General features: G+C 45.3%; 1 protein-coding gene across 1 annotated transcript in view; it reads right to left on the bottom strand.

Annotated features, from left to right (window-relative positions):
* Nucleotides 1–9093: 9093 nt before the first annotated feature.
* The window catches only part of AAAS (aladin WD repeat nucleoporin), a 112756-nt gene continuing 98043 nt past the window's right edge, over nucleotides 9094–23806 (bottom strand). The window contains exons 16-17 of the mRNA XM_082246790.1: nucleotides 9559–9643; nucleotides 9094–9476 (exon numbers count right to left, since the gene is read on the bottom strand). Coding sequence (XP_082102916.1) covers nucleotides 9333–9476; nucleotides 9559–9643 — 229 coding nt within the window. The 3' untranslated portion in view covers nucleotides 9094–9332. The remainder of the gene's footprint in view (nucleotides 9477–9558; nucleotides 9644–23806) is intronic.

The raw sequence follows: 23806 nt of genomic DNA, 5'->3' as shown, positions 1-23806 counted from the left end.
GACGTAGACCTACGTCGCTGGACTCCTCCCCCTGGAGGCGCGCTCCCGCTGTTTTCATTCACAGCGGGAGTCAGGCAGGGGAGGAGCGGCGGCAATCGCCGCTGCTCTTCCCTGATCGTCGGGGAATCTAGTTTGGAGATCCGCCCGCCTGTGTAAACAGAGCAGGCAGATCTCCTAAGTGACAGGGAGTGACAGATCGCAGTGTTCAGCATAGCTGAACATCCGATCTGTCCCTGACTCACTCAGTCACCTCCCCCCCACACGTCAGTAAGCACCAGGTATACATTAACCCCTCCAATAAAATTAACCCCTTCACTGCCAGTGTCATTTTTACAGTAACAGTGCATATTTATAGCACTGATTACTGTAATAATGTCACTGGTACCCCCAAAAGTGTCAAAAATGTCAGTCAAGAGTCCGATCTGTCAGCCGCAATGTCGCAGTCCCGCTTATTGTGATTTTTTTTTACCAAACATAGGTAGCAGAAAACAAATTGGCCAAAAATTTAAAAAAAATTTTGATTTTTACATTTTTTTGGGGGGAATTTCATATAAAAAAAAAAATGTTAAAAATAGTTATTTTTTCAAAATAAACGCTCTTTTTGTTTATAGCGCAAAAAGTAAAAATCGCACCGGTGATCAAATACCACCAAAAGATCTCTGTTTGTGGGAAAAAAAGGACGTAAATTTCGTTTGGGTACGGCGCACCACGACCGCGCAATTGTTCAGTTAAAGTTGCACAGCGCCGAATCTCAAAAAGTGGCCTGGACGTAAGAGAGCAAAATCCTCCGGTGGTAAAGTGGTTAAGAAACGCTGATCGCAGTTCCCACCGCCGATTGCAGTGGTCTGCAGAGTCCCCCTTTAATATACACTAACAGCAGAGTATGCAGGGATATGCCCGCAAGACCCCGGTACTGTACAACCTCCAGAGAGAACCCTCCTGAACGGCCTCTACAGCATGAAGAAGAGACACAGGAAGTGACCTCGGCCTGGATGTAAAAGGTCATGCTACTAGTGCAGTACATAGAACTAAACAAAAATGGTTGCCAATGCATTTTAATAGGAAGCTCAGGGAAAATAGCTGCCCCATACAAGTCAATAGGAAAAATCTGTACATTGCCCACACTTAAGATGGCAGCGCCCAAGGCGTGCCATGCCGCCAAGGACCCCTACAATGAAGGCCTCAAGGATCTACAAGACCCAGCAAGAAACAAGGTACTATTGCTACCCGATCAGGATGCCAGGTGCCCCAGTTACATAGTCCCCTGTGGGGACGGGAGAGGGAGACAGGGCACAAAGGCCAAGTACCTGACAGGCCTGAGGGATCTTTTAGGAGGTAAAAGGTCCTATTATCCCCAGGAGAGGGCCCACATCCCCCCCAAGTCCACCAGGTGCAAGGGGGGGGGGGGGGTCACATTTACTCACCATGCCATGGACCGGGTAGGCTCCGCTCTGCGCAGACCTCCTCCCACCCGTAGTGGGGGTGCTGCCAGCTGAGGGGTGCGCTGTGACTCAGGGCATTCCAGGTTGTCGCTTCCTGGAGAGGGGTCCGCTCACAGGCTTGTCCCCATCCAGGAAAGGGGCACCATCGTGACGAGGCCTAGTGCGGGACTATAACCTGCTCACGCTCATAGGCCAGGCTGGGGGGACCATAAGGATCTAGATTATCCAGTGCGAAGCCCCAGTCAGCATTGCTTGCAGATCACTTGGAGAATCCCCCTGAACACTAGCTAGCAAAGTGAGTAAAGAGAAATAAAATATTCGGAAAATAATAAAAAAAACTGAGACCGAAGACCCAGCAGGAAACCTAGGTTCTTCTTCTCTAGGCAGAAACAAACTGGTTTGCTGAGCTGAGTGTGGGTGGGTTATATGCCTGTAGGGACAGCCCCGTGGGCATGTACATTTTTTTCCTGCACATAAAATCAGCTCCTTTTTTTGAGGAATTTATAGCATTTTTTTGCAGAGAGCAAGCACTTTATTTTGAAAACCATTCACAGTATATTGCACATACACACAAAAATATTTAAACTATATCAGCGCCTTTTTACCTATAATTGTTACTGTAATTTATACATTTAAAGGGGCAGCAGGTATATTATAGATCAAATAAAAATAACCAGGCGCCTTCACACCAGAAAAAAATGTACATTTTTTTCCTGCCTAGACTACTCCTGCAAGGGGGAGCATAACCCATTCAGCTGATGAAGATGAGGCTGCGTCTGTCAAAGGACGATAGAGGAAAAACTCTTTTCACAAATAACATGTAAAAGCGGTCATCTAATTATAGGAGGTGACTTCAACATCACTGGCATCGCCGAACTCGACACATCAAATAGAAAACCTAACTACCAGACTCTCAACTCCTTTCTATACTCCAATGACCTATAAGATATATGGAGATGGCTACACGGAGCCGAAAGAGATTACTCTTACTTTTCTCCCCCACACCTGTCCTACTCAAGGATTAATTTATTCCTTACGGACAAATGGACACTTCCACAGATCACCTCTTCGTCTATTGAGACAAAACCATGGTCTGACTATGCTCCAGTGAGTATTACAAAAGGTACTCGCAAGAACATCTTCAGTCCTCGCCTATGGAGATTGGATCCGTCACTCCTAGCAGACCCGAAACATCTTAAGACAATAGAAAAAGCCCACTTGCTCTTCTTTAAGACAAATACCACCACGGACATCTCAATCCCAACTCTATGGTCTACGTATAAAGCCTTTATGCGAGGCATTCTTATTAAAATTAAATATTGTAATTTTGTATTTTAAATATTATATTAAAATACAAATTTGTATCAGGAAACCGAGGTCGTGACAAATTGAAGAGGTATTAGAATCCATCAAAAGTAAAGAAGAAAAAAAATAAACACTTCCTCTCTCCATCCCTCTCCTCCTCTTTACTTAATGACAGAAATAAGCTTCATTCCCTATTGTCCTTCGAATATGCTACTCACCTAAGAAAATCGAAAGCGAATTTCTACTCCCTAGGGAATAAAGTGAGCTCCTTATTAGCAAAAACTATCAAACAACGGCGTCTTAAAACCAAAATAACCCACATTTACTATCCGTTTACCAAATCACTTGTAAGCAACCCTGTGGACATTGCCAATGCATTCAGTGACCATCACCAGTCCCTCTACAATCTTAAAGATGACATGTCCACCCACCAACCTACCCCTGAATCAATACAAACCTTCCTTCATTCCATACAACTTCCCACATTATCCCCGTCACAAATTCAAACTTTATCCCACCCATTCTCATCAGCAGAAATAGAAAAAATTATCAAAACTCTACCATCAAATAAAGTCCCAGGAGGAGATGGTTACGTTAATGAGTATTACAAACAATATGCCACCATTCTCTCCCCCCACCTAGCCGACCTCTGGCTCCATCCCGAAAGAGATGTAACAATCAGTGATAACGACCATACCCAAACCAGCTAAAGACCCAGAACATGTACAGAACTACAGACCTATATCTCTTATAAAACACAGATATGAAAATCTATGCTAAAGTGATAGCTCGAAGACTAATGCCATTCCTTCCTTCCCTGATACACCCCTGATCAGGAAGGATTTATACCTGGACGCCAAGCACCTGATGCCACTAGAAGATTACTCTCTCATACATAGCTTAGAATCTACAAAAATTTCTACAAGCAGTTTTACAAAAGTTTGGTATTACGGACTGGCTCCAAAAGGCCATTCTTTCCCTCTACTCTTCCCCCCCCCCCCCTCAGAAAAAGTCTTATCAGATGGTGCAATGTCGAAACCCTTTGACATTACCAATGGTACACGTCAAGGATGTCCCCCTCTCCCCATTATCTTTGCATTTCTTGAGGAACCATTAGCTACAAAAATGAGAGAAAATTCCTTAATTTCAGGTATCCCTTTTAAAGACACTGAACACAAAATCAGTCTGTTTGCAGACGACATAATATTAATGATTACCAACCCAACCTCTCGCCACCATACGCTCCATCCTAACCCAATATGCTAAAGTCTCCTACTACAAATTAAATGGAACTAAATCACTGATCCAAACCTCAAAACACCTCTTCAGACCCAACAGAACCTAATAATTTACCCTTCATATGGGCAGATCATTCAATTCCATATTTAAGAATCAACTTAACCCCCAACACTAAGCAGATTTTTGATTATAACTTCAAACCCTTCTTACAATCCTTGCCAAAAGATCCATCATCCTTCAGATCAACTGGTTTATTCAAAATAGGCCGTATTGCAGTTCTGAAAATGTTTAATTTTCCCCAAACTGCTCTACCTATTTAGAACCCTCCCCATACCTCTATCCTCCAAATTCCTTAGTGATATCCAAAAAATATTCAACCAATATGTATGGGAGTCCAAAAGACCCAGATGTGCCACCCACTTATTAATACGTCCCTCAACCAATGGGGGCGCGAGCCTTCCCCATATCCGTTATTACCACCAAGCTACCCTTTTGGACCAACCTCTACTTTTGGTGGCATCCTACTAAGGAAAAAATTTGGACCACAATGGAACCACTGTTTTTTTTAAACCTCTTTCACCCCAAGACACCCTTGCTCCTCAAATCTCTAAACATTAATGCTACCAATATAAACCACCTGTGCATTAAAGCGTCTCGAAGCCTGGTCTAACCTTCTTTCCTATAATACTCCAGAACATAGATCGATACCACTAACCATCGACACCTTACATGGTATAACAAAATTCTTAAATATTACATCCTGGAAAAGCAAAGGAATACGACTGATACGAGACCTTTATTTAAAATGACGACCTAGCACCCTTTCCCTATCTTCAAACCAAATTTAAACTCCTTCCCTGATTACTTTACATACTTGAGAATCCATCATTGCCTACAACACCATAAACTATCCCTAGTCCACTCTCCCATTACTACCCTACCAATTCTTTCTCGCAAGTAAATACCCAGGGAACGGATTATCTCAGTTCTACTCCAACCTAGTCCATAAAACACTCCCAATTAAAAACCCACTCCCTCTCCAAGTGGGACTTAATCCTGGAACACTCCATCTCAGAATCAACATGGCAAAAAGCCTTCATATCTTCATTTAAACGATCCCACTATACCAATTTTTGGGAAGCATGCTTGAAAATTCTTCACCAATGGTATCTAACCCCTCTTAAACGTTCTAAAATATACCCTAATCACCCATCATACTGTTGGAGATCACGTGGTGAAACAGGCTCCTTATTTCATATCATATGATCATGTAAATCAATCAAATCTTTCTGGAATAAAATCTTTACATTAATCTCTGAAATCTCAGGCAAAATAACTCAACCAGATCCCAAGCTAGCATTACTTCACCTAAATGTAGAACGATTCCCTCCCAACTCCAGAATAATTATACGCAGCAAAAATTAACATCACCAGACTCTGGAAGTCCGACTCCACTCCTTCACTCTCAAATATATCAGATCTTTACTACCAATGTGAGATATAAAGGCACTTTGCTCTAAGATCCTCTTCTCTTTCTAAGTTTACTAAAATATGTGATGTATGGTTCCAAAATTCTATTTGTTCAGTCTTAGTATGATAATTTAATAGAAAACAGAGAAGTTAGGATAATTGGTACTTGATCTATTACACATACACTACCTATGTTATGATGTTACAATGACTGTTCAACCTCAATATTTCACTATATTATATAATTATAAACTTGTTGGTTTTCCTTTTTTTTTTCCTTTGAATTTGTTGCAGTTTACATTTTAATATGCTCCATTATGGAACCCCCAGCAAGGAAAATTCCAAGTCGTTTTCTTTGTTTATTAGTGGGCTGGGCAGCTGTGTTTGCCATATTTACCATGTCTATACTGGGCAGGCAGATCATTATTATAATGTCACAATTATTTTTTACCAGATTTTTACCAGAAACAATTTTATTGTTCTTATAAATGGGACATAACAATAACACTAGTTTTAAAACTGGTAAACTTTGTTTTGTCCTTTGTATACACAAAAGGAATATTTTTAAGACGACCATAAAATTAAAAGTATTTTTCCCTAAAAAATAGGTATATTTACTACTTATTAGACAATTATTATTAGATATCTACTTATTAGATATCTACTTATTAGACAATTTTTTGAATCATCTCTCCCTAAGCCCTCCGGCTCTCCGGGAACAGGCTTCGAACATATCTACCCTACAACACCCAGGGGCAGAAGACTCATCTGTATCATATACAATGATTTTAACTCTCAACACTTAGATGTTAAATTATCATATATGCTGAAGTGGGAGACAGAGCTTGATGCGGTGTACTCGGTTGGTGAATGGAATCAAATGTGGTCAAACTTGCGCAAATGCACCAGATCCCTTTCTATTAGAGAGACGGCAGTTAAGCTATTCACCAGATGGTACTACACGCCGGTACAATTAAATAAATTCTTTCCAGACACCTCCCCTCTGTGCTTTCGTGACGACTGTCCAGACCTTGGAACACTCCTACATATATTTTGGGATTGTGACAGGGTCAAACAAGTATGGTCCGAACTGTTCAAGATTGTGGACAAGATGGCCGGTAAGAGACTTGAACTGACACACTTCCACTGCATATTTTTCCAGAACGTACAAGATACGCCCCTCCCAGTTCCAACAACTTATCCACACTATCTGTGTTGCCGCTCACTGGACAATTGCTCTACACTGGAAAAAAAATTTTGTCCCCTTACCACAGGTTCTTAGTAGAATTGAGGAAATAAGACATATGGAGTATTTACAACATTCCGTTACTAACACCAGACACATATGACCTTAAGTGGAACCCTTGGCTCATGTACAAAGCTTCACAAATTGATGCACCTCCAGTCAATCCCTAACATTAACCTTTACCTCAATACACCGTTTGTTAATTACTGAGTTCTATTGACATTGATATACTTAAATATTTTGCTATCACTGATGATATTACAGTTGGTTTTTCTAAAAGAAGGAGAACCTTTATTTTTTTTGTTTTTTGGTTTTATATTTTCATATTTCTATAACAAAATTATATATACGATGTATGGATGTTTTATTATGCATTGTATTTTTTGTACCGAAACACTTTCAATAAACGTTTTTAGACAAAAAAAAATAGGTATGATAATTTATGGTATAATGACAAAGTAACTGCTAATCCAATAGGTTCAGGCTTTGTAGAGTGTACAGATGCGGCAGCTGAAGCAGTTTATTTTCAAGTTACTTTTTGTTTTGGACATACAATTAAAACCAGTGCTGTTTTGTGACATGAAGCTAAATTTAAAGTCAGCAAATTAAATATTTGAGCTAATTAGAGACCAATGTATCCCTAAATTTATCTCATACAACCTAATATATGCAGAACTTTATAGTCTCATTTTGACTCAAACTGTGTTAACCCTAGGTGTTTTAACCACTTTACCACCGGAGGATTTTGCTGTCTTACGTCCAGGCCACTTTTTGCGATTCGGCGCTGTGCGAATTTAACTGACAATTGCGCGGTCGTGGTACGCCGTACCCAAACAAAATTTACGTCCTTTTTTTCCCCACAAACAGAGCTTTCTTTTAGTGGTATTTGATCAACTGTGCGATTTTGACTTTTTGCGCTATAAACAAAAAAATAGCGTTTATTTTGAAAAAATAACAATATTTTTAACATTTTTTATATGAAATTCCCCCCCCCCCCCCCAAAAAAAATGTAAAAATCAAAATGTTTTAAAATTTTTGGCCAATTTGTTTTCTACATATGCTTGGTAAAAAAAAAAAAAAAATCACAAGCGTATTTTGATTGGTTTGCGCAAAAGTTATTGCGTTTACTAACTAAGGGAAAGATTTCTGTCATTTTTGGTGTTTTTTTTTTTTTTGAGTAATGAGTAATGGCGACGATCTGCGATTTTTTTTGCGGGACTGCGACATTGCGGCGGAAAGATCGGACCCTTGACTGACATTTTTGGGGTTACCAGTGACATTACTGCAGTAATCAGTGCTATATATATGCACTGTTACTGAAAAAATGACACTGGCAGGGAAGGGGTTAATTTTATTGGAGAGGGAGGGGTTAATGTATGCCTGGTGCTTACTGACGTGTGTGGGGGGGAGGTGACTGAGTGAGTCAGGGACAGATCGGATGTTCAGCTATGCTGAACACTGCGATCTGTCACTCCCTGTCACTGAGGAGATCCGCCCGCTCTGTTTACACAGGCGGGCGGATCTCCAAACTAGATTCCCCGACGATCGGGGAAGAGCAGCGGCAATCGCCGCTGCTCCTCCCCTGGCCCGACTCCCGCTGTGAATGAAAACAGCGGGAGTGCGCCTCCGGCGGCGGGCGCCGCCTACAGTGGGAGGAGTCCAGCGACGTAGTACTACGTTGCTGGACAATAACGAACCACTTTGCCGCAGTACGGTCAACGTGACCAGTCGGCAAGTGGTTAAATATTTACTAATTGGGAGTGCTTCATAAACAATTTAATGATTCAAATTCAAAAATATAGTTGTTACCTACTCTAACTTGCAGGCTACAAGTTTTTTTTTATTATTTTGCTATTGATACTGTTGGATGTTATCACATCCCAGGCAGCGATGTTCCAGCCGTCTAACACCTTCTTGGCAATTACAAAGTCTTTTTACGCCATGTTTAAAAAAAAAAAAAAAATCTATTGAAAGTCAAAAACATGGCAAATAAAGAAGTTCACTTTTACGAAAATAATATTAAACGCTTTTTTTGCAGGTAAAAAAAATTTTTTTTTTTGTTGTTAGGGACCTGTAAAAGCATTGCACCCATGATTAACAGATCGTGAATGCAATGCCACAGTCCTGCAGTCTGTGTAGCTGTCTGCCCACACCTCCACACTTGAAAGGAAAACCACCATTTCAATTTGCTGACAGGTAGTCATTTTGTTCACTATGGTTGTCAGGTAAGGCTCTCCAAAGCCTTGAGAAATTTTAACTCAGTTAATGATATCTCTTTCACCACAGAATTGGGTAAATGCTGCATTTTTACAATTCACTAGAAATAAGAATGTGAGGAACTGAAATATTACATTATCTGGAAATATTTTAGACCCCCGTGCAAACACAATGCTTACAATTGCATTATAATTACCTGCTAAATGCTGAAATGAAAACCACCCAACCGTGCACTTACTCTGAGAGCCAATATCTTGTGTTCTGGTCCACATATCAGCAAACACAAAACACACACAATTGCATTTTTGTCAGTCAGTATGTACTATATATAGTCTCCTTTTTAAATCTAAACAGTGTAGTGCTGGTTATGTAAAACATACAGCATATAAAACAAAAGCATATTGATTTGATATTTAGTTTTGTGTAAAAAGCAAAGGTGTGTCTTTTGCACTGCCATCATCTGCTAACACCATAGTTTCAGTCTCTGGAATAAACCGCGGATGCTGTGCATTGACAAAGTAGAAGGGCACATGGAACAGGCGACCAGAGTTTGAGAGCTGGAGAAAAGAAGAGGCAGTCAGACTACTGTGGATGTAGAACATAAGTGAAACACAGCAAAGGACAAGACAAATACCCTACCACGGTAAGCAGTGCCCCCTTTGGGAAACATGGATGAAACTGCATAAAGTGCGGATCCTCTCCCATTCTGCCTGGAAGGAAGGCACTGGAGACAAAGAATTATATATGTTAGGGTTTCAGAAATATTATACCAGAGGCATATGCCGATTCATTGAGACCTCCATGCATAAACATTTTTTTTTTTTTAAAGTGGCGAAAACCATCTGCAATAAACAAAGTCAATGCTCCTTGCTAACTGGCGAGCTCTGGCTCTGACTCCGTAGCGGGTCGGTCATCTGCAAAGGGATCAGTGATGCACTGCAGAGCGCAAGGGGTTCCGCTGTGCATCATGCTGACAAGACACATGCTTTTATACCCAAACTGCAAGACTTTGTACAGCTTTGACTTCGATCTACCAGCAATGTATTTAACTTGTAATGAAACTGAAAGTTCAACGGGGCTTTATGTTTTACTGAATGTATAAACAACATTTTTTTAATGTTTGAATGGAGGTCAGCTTTAAGTTGTTTCTAAAGCTTAAAGCTTTCCCCCCTCCCCAAGCTGAACATATTACACTAAAAGAAATCCTTCAGAAGAGTAACATGGAAGTGGTCCTTCTTCATCTCCTAAGACTGCATGTACACTAGACGCTTAAGAAACCCTAGATAAAAAAAACGCACATATTTAGCAGCGTTTTGAAAAATGTTTAGGAGCAGTAACATTTTGGTTAAGGAGTGGGGGCTGCCAGCATCCATAAATAGTGAATAGCGGCAACCCCTGCGTCATTAACAATGGATTACTTATCAGCTGTCAGTGGGATTCCCTGCTGACAGCTGAATGTAAACAAAACAATTGCCAGCAATAAAAAAAAAAAGAAAAAAAAAAGTGCCAAAGTTCAAAAAAATGGCTTGAGCCCCTCTAAAATCCATACCAGATCCTTATCAGAGCATGCAGCCTGGCAGGCCAGGAAAGGGGGAGACTAGCAAGTGCCGCCCCCCCCCCCCTCCTGAACCATACCAGGAATCTGAAAAACCTCATTTAACATAGGGGTCCCCAGATTTCAGCCCCACAACGTGAATGAGTATGGGGTACACTGTGCCCCTGTTAATTCACCAAAAGTGTGTCAAAAAGTAAATAAAAATGTCCTTTTATTAAAAAAAAAACAAAATCAATGTCCCCCAGTGTAGATCCGTCGTCAATCACAATAATTGCCGGCTGCCAACTCGGGTGGGGTGTGGCCTCACCCGGCGAAGACTCCTGCCATGACAGCTTTGCATCCTCCCACCGCTAAATTGAGATGAACTTTTGTTATTGACCAAATACTTATTTTTCCACCATAATTTGCAAATAAATTCTTTTAAAATCAGACAATGTGATTTTCTGTATTTTTTTTTCTAATTTTGTCTCTCATAGTTGAAGTATACCTATGATGAAAATGACAGGCCTCTAATCTTTTTAAGTGGGAGAACTTGCACAATTGGTGGCTGACTAAATACTTTTTTGCCCAACTATATACATCTATTAGGCAATGCCGATATATCGGGGGCCGATATGCACTTTCCCCGATATATTGGAAACAGTCCCTGAGGCTACCGATATTTTGGGAAAGTGCTGTACCAGGGTGATGCCTGCAGCTAGAGGCATCACCCCGGTACTGGCGTCCATAGCCGAATGTCGGCTGTCTTGTAATGACAATCGATGCGGCTGAGAAGGCGCTTGGCTGTCATTACAAGGAGTGGGAGGGGACGTCCCTCCCTCCCGCGGCTCGCCCGGGTCTCTGTCCCACCGGGAGACCCGGGCATCCTACCTCCACGGTCACTGAAGAGAAGACCTGATCAAAGCCGCATTCGGCTCTGATCGGGTCCTCAATGTAAAAACCGGGACGAGATGTCATGACATCACTTCCAGGTATTCGGCGCCAGATTTAAAAAAATGACAGCATTCAAAACAGCCAAACTTGGCTGTTTTGAATGCTTTTAAGTGTAGATGAGGGGTTTGGGGTCATACCTGTGAAAAAAAAATAAAATTTTTTTTTTAATGTCTGAAAATATCGGCCAATACCGATATCCGGTGACCAAAATATAGGTATTGGCACTAAAAAAAACGTCATCAGTCGATCACATATTATATATATATATATATATATCTATCTATATCTATATCTATATCTATATATATATATCTCATCCGGAAAGTATTCACAGCGCTTCGCTTTTTCCACATTTTGTTATTCCACAATGGATTAAATTCTCTATTTTTCTCAAAATTCTCTAAGGCTCCGTTCACATGTAGGCATTTTTGGGGAGTTTTTCTGCTCTAGGATCAGCTCTCAAAACGCCCAACAATACAAATCCTATTCATTTCAATGGCCCCTGTTCACATCTGAGCGTTTTGACGCTGTGAGCAAAACGCCCAACGCTCAAAAAAGTACATGAGCTTCTTTTTGGGCAGATTACAGGCGTTTTCCATTGGTCTCTATTCAATCTAAAAACGCCTGCACAAAAACCGCGGTAAAAATCGCGTTAAAAAACGCACGAAAACGCTACGCTCAGGTGCGAATGTAGCCTAAAGCAATACCCCATAATCACAACGTGAAAGAAGTTTGTTTGAAATCTTTGCAAATTTATTAAAAATAAAAAACGAAAAAAAAATCAAATGTACACAAGTATTCATAGTCTTTGCTATGGCACTCAAAACTGAGCTTGGGGTCATTCTGTTTCCACAACTTTAATGGAGTTCACCTGTGGTAAATTCTGTTTATTAGACCCGATTTGGAAAAGCACACACCTGTCTATATAAGGTCCCACAGTTAACAATACATGTCAGAGCACAAACAATTGTCTGTAGACCTCCAAAACAGGATTGCATCGAGGCACAGATCTGAGGAAGGGTACAGAAAAATTTTATGCAGCTACCATATGGTACCAATGAGCACAGTGCACTCCATCATCTGTAAACCTAGGAAGTTTTGAACCACCAGGACTCTTGCTAGAGAGAGGGCCGCCCGGCCAAACCGAGCGACTGGGGGAGAAGGGCCTTAGTCAGGGAGGTGACCAAGTACCCTATGGTCACTCTGAAAAGAGCGAAGAAGAACTTGAAGGTTGATTTTTTGAATAAAAGTTGATTTTACACACTTCTTACGTTCTCCATTACTCTTATCTGGTTGGCCTATGCCTAAAAAATCCCTGTGGGGCACTCTCTCTTCTGTTGTCACTCTGACCAGAGAGAACCTTCCAAAAAGAACAATGTCTACAACACTCCACCAATCATGCCTGATTGACACCCTCCCCGGTGTCATGTGACTCGTTAGTGTTACAGGGTCTCAGGTTTGAATGGGGAGCAGGTGTGTTAAATTTGGCGTTTTCGCTCTCACTCTCTCATACTGATCACTGGAAGTTCAACATGGAACCTCATGGCAAAGAACTCTGAGGATTAAAAAAAAAAAAAGGATTGTTGCTCTACATAAGGATGGTCTAGGCCAGGGGTCTGCAACCTTTAAGACATAAAGAGCCACTTGGACCCGTTTACGAAGGAAAAAAAAAACTGGGAGCCGCAAAACTTACAAAAACCTACCTGGGGGTCGAAAACAGGGACGTAATTAGAAATCACAGGGCCCCATAGCAAAATTTGCTATGCCCAATGATCATACCCCAATTCAGAGACCAGCGTACATGCCCCTTTCAATGCAGTGACCAGCATGCATGCCCCCTTCAATGCAGAGCCCAGCGTACATGCCCCTTTCAATGCAGAGACCAGCATACATGCCCCTTTCAATGCAGAGACCAGCATACATGCCCCTTTCAATGCAGTGACCAGCATACATGCCCCTTTCAATGCAGTGACCAGCATACATGCCCCTTTCAATGCAGTGACCAGCATACATGCACCTTTCAATGTAGTGACCAGCATACATGCCCCTTTCAATGTAGTGACCAGCATACATGCACCTTTCAATGTAGTGACCAGCATACATGCACCTTTCAATGTAGTGACCAGCATACATGCACCTTTCAATGTAGTGACCAGCATACATGCCCCTTTCAATGTAGTGACCAGCATACATGCCCCTTTCAATGTAGTGACCAGCATACATGCCCCTTTCAATGTAGTGACCAGCATACATGCCCCTTTCAATGTAGTGACCAGCATACATGCCCCCTTACAATGTAGTGACCAGCATACATGCCCCCTTACAATGTAGTGACCAGCATACATGCCCCTTTCAATGTAGTGACCAGCATACATGCCCCCTTACAATGTAGTGACCAGCATACATGCCCCTTTCAATGTAGTGACCAGCATACATGCCCCCTTTCAATGCAGAGACCAGCGTGCGTGTGTGCCCCCTTCAAAGCAGTGTGTGGGCCCCCCCCCTGAGGCATCAGTTCACTTACCTCACACTGGTGCCTGGCGTGCTGCTCCTGACGGGAGTCTGGACGGACGTCTTCTTCAAACTGCATGCGCGCCGCTGCCCTCCTCTCTGACAGCGGGCGGGAAGGTAACGTCGGGACGGTGCGTGACTAACGCACGCACCGCCCCCCACGCGACGTCACAGCCAGGACAGCACCACAGTGGGGATTGTCGGGGCGCACAGTGCGCCTCCTCCCCTCGCTAGCATCCGCCCCGGAGCCGCAGCAAAGGTTCAAAAGAGCCGCGGGTTGCTGACCTATGGTCTAGGCTATTAGGAGATTGCCAAGACCCTGAAACTGAGCTGCAACAGTGGCCAAGACCATAGAGCCGTTTAACAGGAAGGGTTCCACTCAGAACATGCCTCGCCATGGTAGACCATAGAAGTTGAGTGCATGTGCTCAGCATCATATCCAGAGGTTGTCTTTGTGAAATAGACGTATGAGTGCTGCCAGCATTGCTGCAGAGGTTGAAGGGGTAGGGGGGTGGGTCAGCCTGTCAGTGCTCAGACCATACACCGCACACTGCATCAAATTAGTCTGCATGGCTGTCGTCTCAGAAGAAAGCCTCTTCTAAAAGATGATGCACAAGAAAGCCCACAAACAGTTTGCTGAAGACAAGCAGACTAAGAACATGGATTACTGGAACCCTTGCCTGTGGTTTGATGAGACTAAGCTAAACTTATTTGGTTCAGATGGTGTCAAGCGTGTGTGGCAGCAACCAGGTGAGGAGTACAAAGACAAGTGTGTCTTGCCTACAGTCAAGCATGGTGGTGGGAGTGTCATGGTCTGGGGCTGCATGAGTGTAACCGACACTGGAGAGCTACAGTTCATTGAGGGAACCATGAATGCCAAAATGTACTGCGACAACTAAAGAAGAGCATGATCCTCTCCCTTCAGAGACTGGGCCACAGGGCAGTATTCCAACATGATAACGACCCCAAACACACCTCCAAGATGACCACTGCCTTGCTAAAGTAGCTGAGGGTAAACGTGATGGACTGGCCAAGCATGTCTCCGGACCTAAACCCTATTGAGCATCTGTAGGGTATCCTCAAATGGAAGGTGGAGGAGCGCAAGGTCTCCAACATCCGCCAGCTCTGTGATGTCATCATGGAGTGGAAGAGGACTCCAGTGGCAACCTGTGAAGCTCTGGTAAACTCCATGCCCAAGAGGGTTAAGGCAGTGCTGGAAAATAATGGTGGCCACACAATATTGACACTTTGGGCCATTTCTACTTAGGGGTGTACTGACTTTTGTTACCAGCGGTTTAGACATTAAATAGCTGTGTTGAGTTATTTTGAGGGTACAACAAATTTTCACTGTTATACAAGCTGTACACTGCTTTACATTGTAGCAAAGGGTTATCACATTAAAAGATAGAATAAATATTTACAAAAATGTGAGGGTTGTACTCACTTTTGTGAGATACTGTATATAAAGTGATATGAAGTGCCGTACTGCTCCAACTTTGCCTTGAATAAAACAATATATTTTCTATAGATCAACCACTGATATGCAGCAAAAATGATCAAATCTCACAAAACATACACCGATTCCACAAAAATATACCAAAAAAATATCACATATTCATCAGAATATACACTTAATGTACAATAATAGTCTCTTATATGGTGTTTTCAGGGGAATTTCCCACAAACTCCTCCAGTGCTCCCCATTTAAACTATGATTTCAATTGTACTCCACCTCAGTGCGATTGGCCTCTCACCTTATAGATGTGACCTATAAGTAAAAAGGTCAAAAGGCGCTCTTACCCCCTTCTGGGTTTAAAGTGATTGTAAAGTCTCTTTTCTCTTACGTCCTCTGACAGTCGCCGCCCACTCATTCAGTCTTCACCAATGGGTATTGACCTCTTATCCATAGGAGCAAGCTAGGCATAAGACTTGTTAAAAACAAAGTAATTTACATAGACATACCTGTAGGGGGCTGTCCCACTGGTCCAATACCCCCCAGCATTCCCAACTCAGTTTGTCTTCTGCCTAGTTAGGAGTAAGATAGGCTATCCCTGTGCTGGGCCTACAGTCTCAGCCTTCTTCTGTTTTATTACTTTTATTTTATGCCAAGTGTTTTCTTTGCACTACTAGCTTTTTATTTGTTCCTGCCCTTAGTCGGATCTTCGGAAGACTACGGCGTTTGCGGAGCTGGGAGTCGGACTGCTCGTCCTGGTGTTCCAGGACAGAGGACCTTATGGAATCCCAGCCCGCCATCAAGCGTTTAGCAGGCTATGCGTACGCCCTGGCCTCGCAAACGACCTGTCCCTGTCCTCAGGGACGAAAGCCCGTGAGGTGGCCACCTCGCTTGGATGCCTCACACGCAGTTCCGTGCGTTGCTAGAGTCCTGCTTGGCTGACGGCACCCCCCGCCACCTGGGGTGGGAGGCTTCCCGTCGTAGAGAGGCACCCACGTCATCTTGGTACGGTAAGTACATTCTGTGTGGGGCCTCTGTCTGGGGATGGCAGTCTGCTAGGTCTGTGTTCTCCCCTCATGTCTGTGTGTCTGGGGATCACATTCCTCCCGGTCCCTGCGGGGGCTCTACCACGTCCAGGACACTCTGTGGGGGGTTGCTGGGGTCCCTAACTCTTATGACACTATTAAGGTGCTCTTTCCTGGGGTGCAGACATGTGTGGGCGGCCCGCAGCGGTAAAAAACGCGGGGGACGCCATTTTGGGTGTGGGCGGCTGCTCCGACTTCATTGAGGGCACTTCAGCAGCCATTTTAATAGTAGTAGCCTTCGGGCGCCATCTTGTGTGTGGCATTTTTGCCTTATACATGTGTTCGGCGGCCATTGAATTCTATGGGCAACCATTTTCCCTTGGTCCGAGTCCTGTTTAGCCTCTAGCGGTGTGACATCACTTCCTTTCTTCATGCAGAGAGATCGTCAGCAAGCGTGGTAACACTCCTGGGGGTCTTTTATTGCTGTTTTTTGGGGGATATCTCCTGGCTATCAGTTTTATTCCTGCCTGTGGGGTGTTTCAGTATAGTCCCTATTGCGGTGGAATCGCCGCTGTTGCGATTTAAAGGGCCAGCGCCATAAAAGTATTTATGGAGTCCCAGGACAGCAAATTTCCCCCAGCTTTGGGGGATGATTCAGGTACGTCTGAATCATCTGCGATTACTGCTTCACTGGCGACTTTGGCGTCCAAAGTGGGTCTATTGATGTCTGAACGGGATTCTAGAAAAAGGCCTAGGTTTTCTCATTCCTCTCATTCAGAGTCGGATATGGTTGCCATAGACAGTGTACCCCCTGAAGGGTCTCAGTCTTCCCAGTCGGAAGGGGAGGCGGAGGACGAGCAGGGGGGGGGGGGAAGATTCCCCCCCTGGGACGGCCAGAGAACGCGCTGCTATGTCTGCGCTGATTAACGCTGTAAAAGATACACTACATTTAGAGGATGAGCCCAACCCTCAGGGTAAGCGGTCCTCCTTTGGGACCCGTAGAACCCAGAAAGCGGCACAGGTGTTTCCTTGTCCCGCTGAGTTTCACGAGACGGTGAACGAACAATGGCGCAATTTGAAGCGCAATTTTGTAGTACCAAAACGGTTTCAACTCCGTTACCCCTTTGTGTCTCCTACGGATTTGCGCTGGTCCGTGGCCCCTAAGGTGGATCACACGGTGTCCAGGTTAAACAAGGCCACTCTTGTGCCCACGGAGGATTCTCCGGTGTTCAGGGATCCCATGGATAGGCAGATGGAATCTCTTGCTCGTCACTCCTATATTGTGGCGGGCTCCTTGCTGAAACCTATTTTTGCCTCCGTCATGGTGTCTCAGGCTGTGGTGGATTGGGCCAAGGTGCTCAGACGCACCCCTTGTGGCTGATTCCGCTCCTTCTACCACTTTGGAGATGGTAGACCAGATTATTCAGGCTGTTCTGTACCTGTGTGACGCGGCCTTAGATGAGGCCCCTTTAGCCGCACGACTGTCTGGTGTCGCGGTGCTTACCCGTCGTTTGGTGTGGCTGAAGAGCTGGTCGGCTGACCAAACTTCCAGGAAGACGGTGTCTCTGACATCCCTTATGCGGGGACTCGCCTTTTTGGGGATTCCCTGGACGAATTGGCTAAAGGGGTCACTGGGGGCAAGAGCACGCTGCTGCCTCAGAATCCCAAGGGTAAGTTTTTCCGCGGTAAGCGAGGCCCTTCCTTTAAACCAAATCAGGGGTCCTTTCGTGCTTTCAAAGCACAGGGCAAGGGGAAACCCTTCAAAGGCCATGGGGGCCAGAGGAAGCCTTGGGCAGGCAAGTCAAAAGCCGTCCACGTCGACGCGGCGGCCCAGTCCGACTCGACCTGAAGGGACGCACTCACCCGTTCCAAGGGTGGGGGGGACAACTGCGCGGTTTTCTCGAGCCTTGGCTGTTCCGGATCTCGGACAGGTGGGTTCAGGAAATCATTCGATCAGGTTACAAGATCGAATACCTTTTGCGGCCAGCGGACAGGTTCTTTACGTCAAATCTTCATTTGACCCCAGATCGTTTGCAAGATCTTCATCGGGCGGTTCAGGATCTCCTAGCCCAGGGGGTTATCGTCCCGGTGCCGCATCGGGACAGATTTCGGGGGTTTTATTCCAATCTGTTCACTGTGCCCAGAAAGGAGGGCAAGGCATGTCCGATTCTGGACTTGAAAGCTCTGAACCGCTTCGTGCAGGTTAAAAAATTTTGCATGGAATCCCTCCATTCGGTGGTAGCCTCCCTGAGCCCGGGAGATTTCCTGGCTTCCATCTATATCAAGGATGCATATTTACACATCCCCATATTCGAGGGTCATCATAGGTACCTCTGGTTCGCAATCGCGGAGGAACACTATCAGTTTGTGGCGTTACCTTTCGGTCTCGCTTCGGCTCCGAGGGTGTTTACCAAGGTGCTGGCTCCTGTTTTGGCCCTGTTACAGGCGCAGGGAGTTGCGATCTTGGGATATCTGGACGATCTCCTGTTAAGATCGAGTGCCAGCCCGAGTCTGTTACGCGATCTGTCGACTATGGTTCAGACGCTCCAAGAGTTCGGGTGGACCATCAATGTTCAGAAGTCGACATTGTCCCCTTCTGTTAGTCTCCCTTACCTGGGAATGGTTCTGGACTCCGCCCAAGCGAAAGTCTTTCTGCATGGTCCGGAGCTTGTCCTTCGGCAGAACGAAGTCAGGTCCCTCAGGGACAATGATTCCTCATCACTCAGGACCTGCATGCGGTCCCTGGGGTTGGTGGTGTCAGCCTTCAAGGCGATACCGTTTGCACAGTTCCACACACGATCTCTCCAAGCGGCGATCCTGGCCAGGTGGGACAGCCTTCCTCAGTCCTTGGAAAAGAGGATATCTTTGAGTCGCCAAACAAGAGAGGATCTTCTGTGGTGGCTCCAGTCTCCGGCCATGGTGGAGGGGGAAGTCTTTTCGGCCGTTGTGGACGGTGATCACCACGGACGCCAGCCTGTCGGGCTGGGGTGGCGTTCTGGGCACTCTGTCATGCCCAGGGCACTTGGTCGGAGGAGGAATCCTCCCTCCCGATCAACATCTTGGAGCTGCGATCGATCAGACTGTGCTTGATCTGTTGGTCGGATCAGCTTCGGGGCCGCCCTGTGCGGGTGCAGACGGAAAACGCCACTGCGGTGGCTTATATCAATCACCAAGGGGGCACCAGGAGTGCCCGGGCGGCCCAGGAGGTGACCAAGATTGTGTCTTGGGCCAAGACTCACGTCCCGGCGATTTCGGCAGTTCACATTCCGGGTGTGGAAAATTGGCAGGCCGATTATCTGAGGCGCCAGACCCTGGACCAGGGGGAATGGTCCCTGCACCTGGAGGTGTTTCAGATGCTGTGTGCGAGATGGGGATCCCCGGATGTGGATCTGTTCGTGTCCCGGCTAAACAACAAAGTGGGAAGGTTCGTGGTAAGATCGCACGATCCTCTGGCAGACGCCTTGGGCGCGCTGGTGGTGCCTTGGGATCAGTATCAGCTGATCTATGCCTTTCCCCCAATTCAGTTGTTGTCCAGGTTCCTTCGCAGGTTGGTCTCTGAACCGAAGTTGGCGATTCTGGTGGCCCCGGACTGGCCGCGCTGGTCTTGGTACGTGGACATCATGCAACTGGTCGTAGAGCCTCCCTAGCGGCTCCCGTTACGAGACAATCTGCTGTCTCAGGGGCCGATCTTCCATTCTGCTTTAAAGTCGCTGGCTTTGACGGCGTGGCTGTTGAAAGCCAGGTCCTGAGAGATCGGGGGCTCTCGTCGGCGGTCATTCCTATGCTGCTTAATGCTAGGAAGGTTTCGTCTGGTAAGATCTATTACTGTACCTGGAAGGCTTATTTTGCCTGGTGTGAATCCAGGGGCATCCACCCTCGCTCCTTTTCGGTGGCGAGGGTGCTGGCCTTCCTGCAAACTGGTGTGGACCAGCGTAATGCGCTGACCACGATTAAGGGTCAGTTGTCTGCACTGGCACTGTCCTTTTCCAGTGCCCCTTGGCATCAAACTCTTTGATACGCACCTTTATTCAAGGTGTGCGTCATTTGGCTCCTCCTAGGAGAGCGCCTTTACCTCCTTGGGACTTAAATTTCGTCCTGTCCATTTTGCAACGGCCTCCCTTTGAGAACATCAGGGAGATTCCTCTGCCTGTGCTGTCTTGAAAGGTTGCCTTTCTGGTGGCGATCACATCTCCCCGCAGAGTGTTGGAGTTGGCGGCTCTGTCTTGCCGCTCCCCTTACCTGGTGGTTCATAGGGACAAGGTAGTCTTGTGACCTAACCAGTCCTTCCTTCCTAAGGTGGTTTCGGATTTTCACCTTAATGAGGACATTGTTTTGCCTTCGCTCTGTGCGAACCCTAAGCATCCTAAGGAATTTGCTTTACATTCCTTAGATGTCGTCCGGGCGATCAGGGTCTACCTGGCGTCTACTGAATCCTTCAGGAAGTCGGATTCTCTCTTCATCCTTCCCGAGGGCCCTCGGAAGTGTATGGCTGCGTCTGCGGCGACTATTTCAAAATAAATCAGACAGACAATTGTACAGGCCTATTCAATTAGGGAACGGGTGCCGCCCTTTCCTGTCAAGGCGCACTCTACCAGAGCGGTGAGTGCGTCATGGGCTTTCCGACATCAGGCTTCGGTGGCCCAGGTGTGCAAGGCAGCGACTTGGTCGTCCGTGCACACCTTTTCCAAATTCTACAAACTTGACGTTTTGGCATCAGCGGATGCCTCCTTTGGCCGCAAAGTTCTGTGTGCGGCAGTGCCTTGTGGGGGCCATGGCGTTGGCCGGTCCCCGTCTGTTGGGGTTGTTTTTTCCCCTTTATTTGCTTTCCTGGGTTGAGGAAAAACTCCAGTTGAGTTTTTCTGTTACCCAGAGTTTTTACTTTTCTGTTCAGATAAGGTTCCTTTCTCTGACCTGGGTGCTGCGTTGCCTTGTGACAGTTGCGCTTCCCACCCCTCATGTCCACACTGCTTTGGGACATCCCATTGGTGAAGACTGAATGAGTGGGCGGCGACTGTCAAGAGGACGTAAGCGAAAACGGAATTTTTGTAAAATCTTACCGTAAAATTGCTTTCTCCGAGTCCTCTGACAGTCGCCCCCCCCCCGCCCCTCTTGTTGGGGTTCTTTTGGATTTTAACTGCTTGCTACCAAACTGAGTTGGGAATGCTGATAGCAGGGGGGTATTGGACCAGTGGGACAGCCCCCGACAGGTGTGTCTATGTAAATTACTTTGTTTTTAACAAGTCTTATGCCTAGCTTGCTCCTATGGATAAGAGGTCAATACCCATTGGTGAAGACTGACTGAGTGGGCAGCGACTGTCAGAGGACTCAGAGAAAGGAATTTTACGGTAAGATTTTACAAAAATTCAGTTTTTTTTTTTAGTTAAAAACAAATAGGTTATACTTAACTGCCCTGTGTAAGGGTTTTGTAATGGATCCTCCTCTTCTCGGGTCCCTCTTCTGTGCTCTTGACCCCTCCCTCCTGTTGAGTGCCCCACAGCATGCAGTTTGCTATGCGGGTACCCAAGCTGAGCCACAGCTCCCTGTGTCCACTCAGACACGGGGCAGCACCCCAGCCCCGTCAATTTTCTCTCCTCATTGGCCAACTGACTTTGATTGACAACAGCAGGAGGAGGCTAGTCCCAGGTAGCTGAGGCACTCCTGCAACATTGAGGGACCTCAAGTAGATATTAGAGGGGCTACTGCACACAGAATGCTTTTTATCCTAATGCATAAAATGGATTAAGATTAAAAAAAACCTTCTGCCTTTACAATCAATTGAAGGATTCCCAATTTTCCTCCTTATGCCTCGGTATCAATATCTTGTTAGGTGCCTCTTTAAGGGAAAGGAAAGACCTCTCACTTCACCAGTAGCAACATCTGAATGCCCCTGAAGTTATATGATCTATGACGATATGCGTATGGATGCAGCCGGGTGACGTTGCAAACAGGACTGACAGCACCCATTTTAGATACTGAACCTTTAATAAGTGTTTCCTCTGTAGAGCACCAGTAAATAATTACACCAGGTAATGCACGTTAATTTTATATAGTTATATAGTAGGTGAGGTTGAATAAAGACAATAGTCCATCCAGTTCAACCTGTGTAGGTGTGTGTGGTCGTAATCATCTCACATACCCCTGAATGTTCTGATCCTTGAGATGTACGTCTAAGAGTCTTTTGAAAGCCACCATACTTCCAGCAGAAACCACCTCTTGTGGTTAGAGAATTCCACAATCTTGTAGCCCTAACAGTAAAGAATCCCCCACGTTGCCTGAGGTTAAAAAGCTTCTCCTCTAATCGCATTGTATGCCCTCGAGTCCTCAAGCAATCCCTTCGACTGAATAGCTGTTTTTCTATGCCGAGATCACCATTGAGATATTTATAAATTGCTATCATGTCCCCTCTCAGGCGTCTCTTCTCCAGGGAGAATAAATCAAGCGATTGCAGACGCTCTTCATAATTAAGGTCCTCCAATCCCTTAATTAGTTTAGTTGCCCTTCTCTGGACTCTCTCCAGCTCCAAACACAACACATCCCTCCTGAGGACTGGCGACAAACTGGACAGAATACTCCAGATGTGGTCGGACCAGAGTTTTATAAAGTGGAAGGATTATAGTCTTATCTCTGGAATGCATCCCTTTCTTTATGCATGCTAATATTCTGCTGGCTTTGGCAGCTGCCGCTTGTTATTTTGTCCAGGTCATTCTGTAGGATATCTGCTTCATGCTGTGCAGTTATTGCTCTGCCCATTTTGTATCATCTGCAAAAACTGATATCGAACTACTGATCCCGTCCTCAATGCTGTTTATGAATAAATTGAACAAGGTTGGTCCCAGGACTGAGCCTTGGGGGACCCCGCTTACCACCTCAGACCAGTCTTAGTATGCGCTGTTTATTACCACCCTTTGGACACCCCATTTTAGCCAGTTCCGTATCCAAGAGCAAACCCTGCGGTCGATTCCTGCAGACCTTATTTTATAAATTAAGCGCTTGTGGGGAACTGTATCAAACGCCTTAGCGAAATCCAGGTACACCACATCCACTGGTCTGCCCCTATCTAGCTCACCTCCTCGTAGAATGTTAAGAGATTGGTTTGACAAGAACGCCCATTTGTAAACCCGTGCTGATTACTGCTGATGATGATATTGTCTTTAGCAAACTCTACGATATAGTCCCTTATCCCCTCCAGAAGTTTACATACTATCGATGTCAGACTGACAGGCCTATAATTTCCCAGGATATGCCTCTGCCCCTTTTTGAATATCGGTATCACGTTAGCTTTCCTCCAATCCCCTGGTACATTTCCTGTCATAATACTGTCAGCAAAGATCAGGAACAGTGGTCTAGATATAATCTTACTGAGTTCTTTGAGTACTCTCGGATGTACGCCTTCAGGGCCTGGTGATTTGT

The sequence above is a fragment of the Pelophylax lessonae genome (assembly GCF_965119305.1).
Source record: "Pelophylax lessonae genome assembly, chromosome: 2".
NCBI classification, from domain to species: domain Eukaryota; kingdom Metazoa; phylum Chordata; class Amphibia; order Anura; family Ranidae; genus Pelophylax; species Pelophylax lessonae.
The sequence above is the reverse complement of the archived record's forward strand: the minus strand, read 5'-3'. Positions and strand labels throughout refer to the sequence as shown.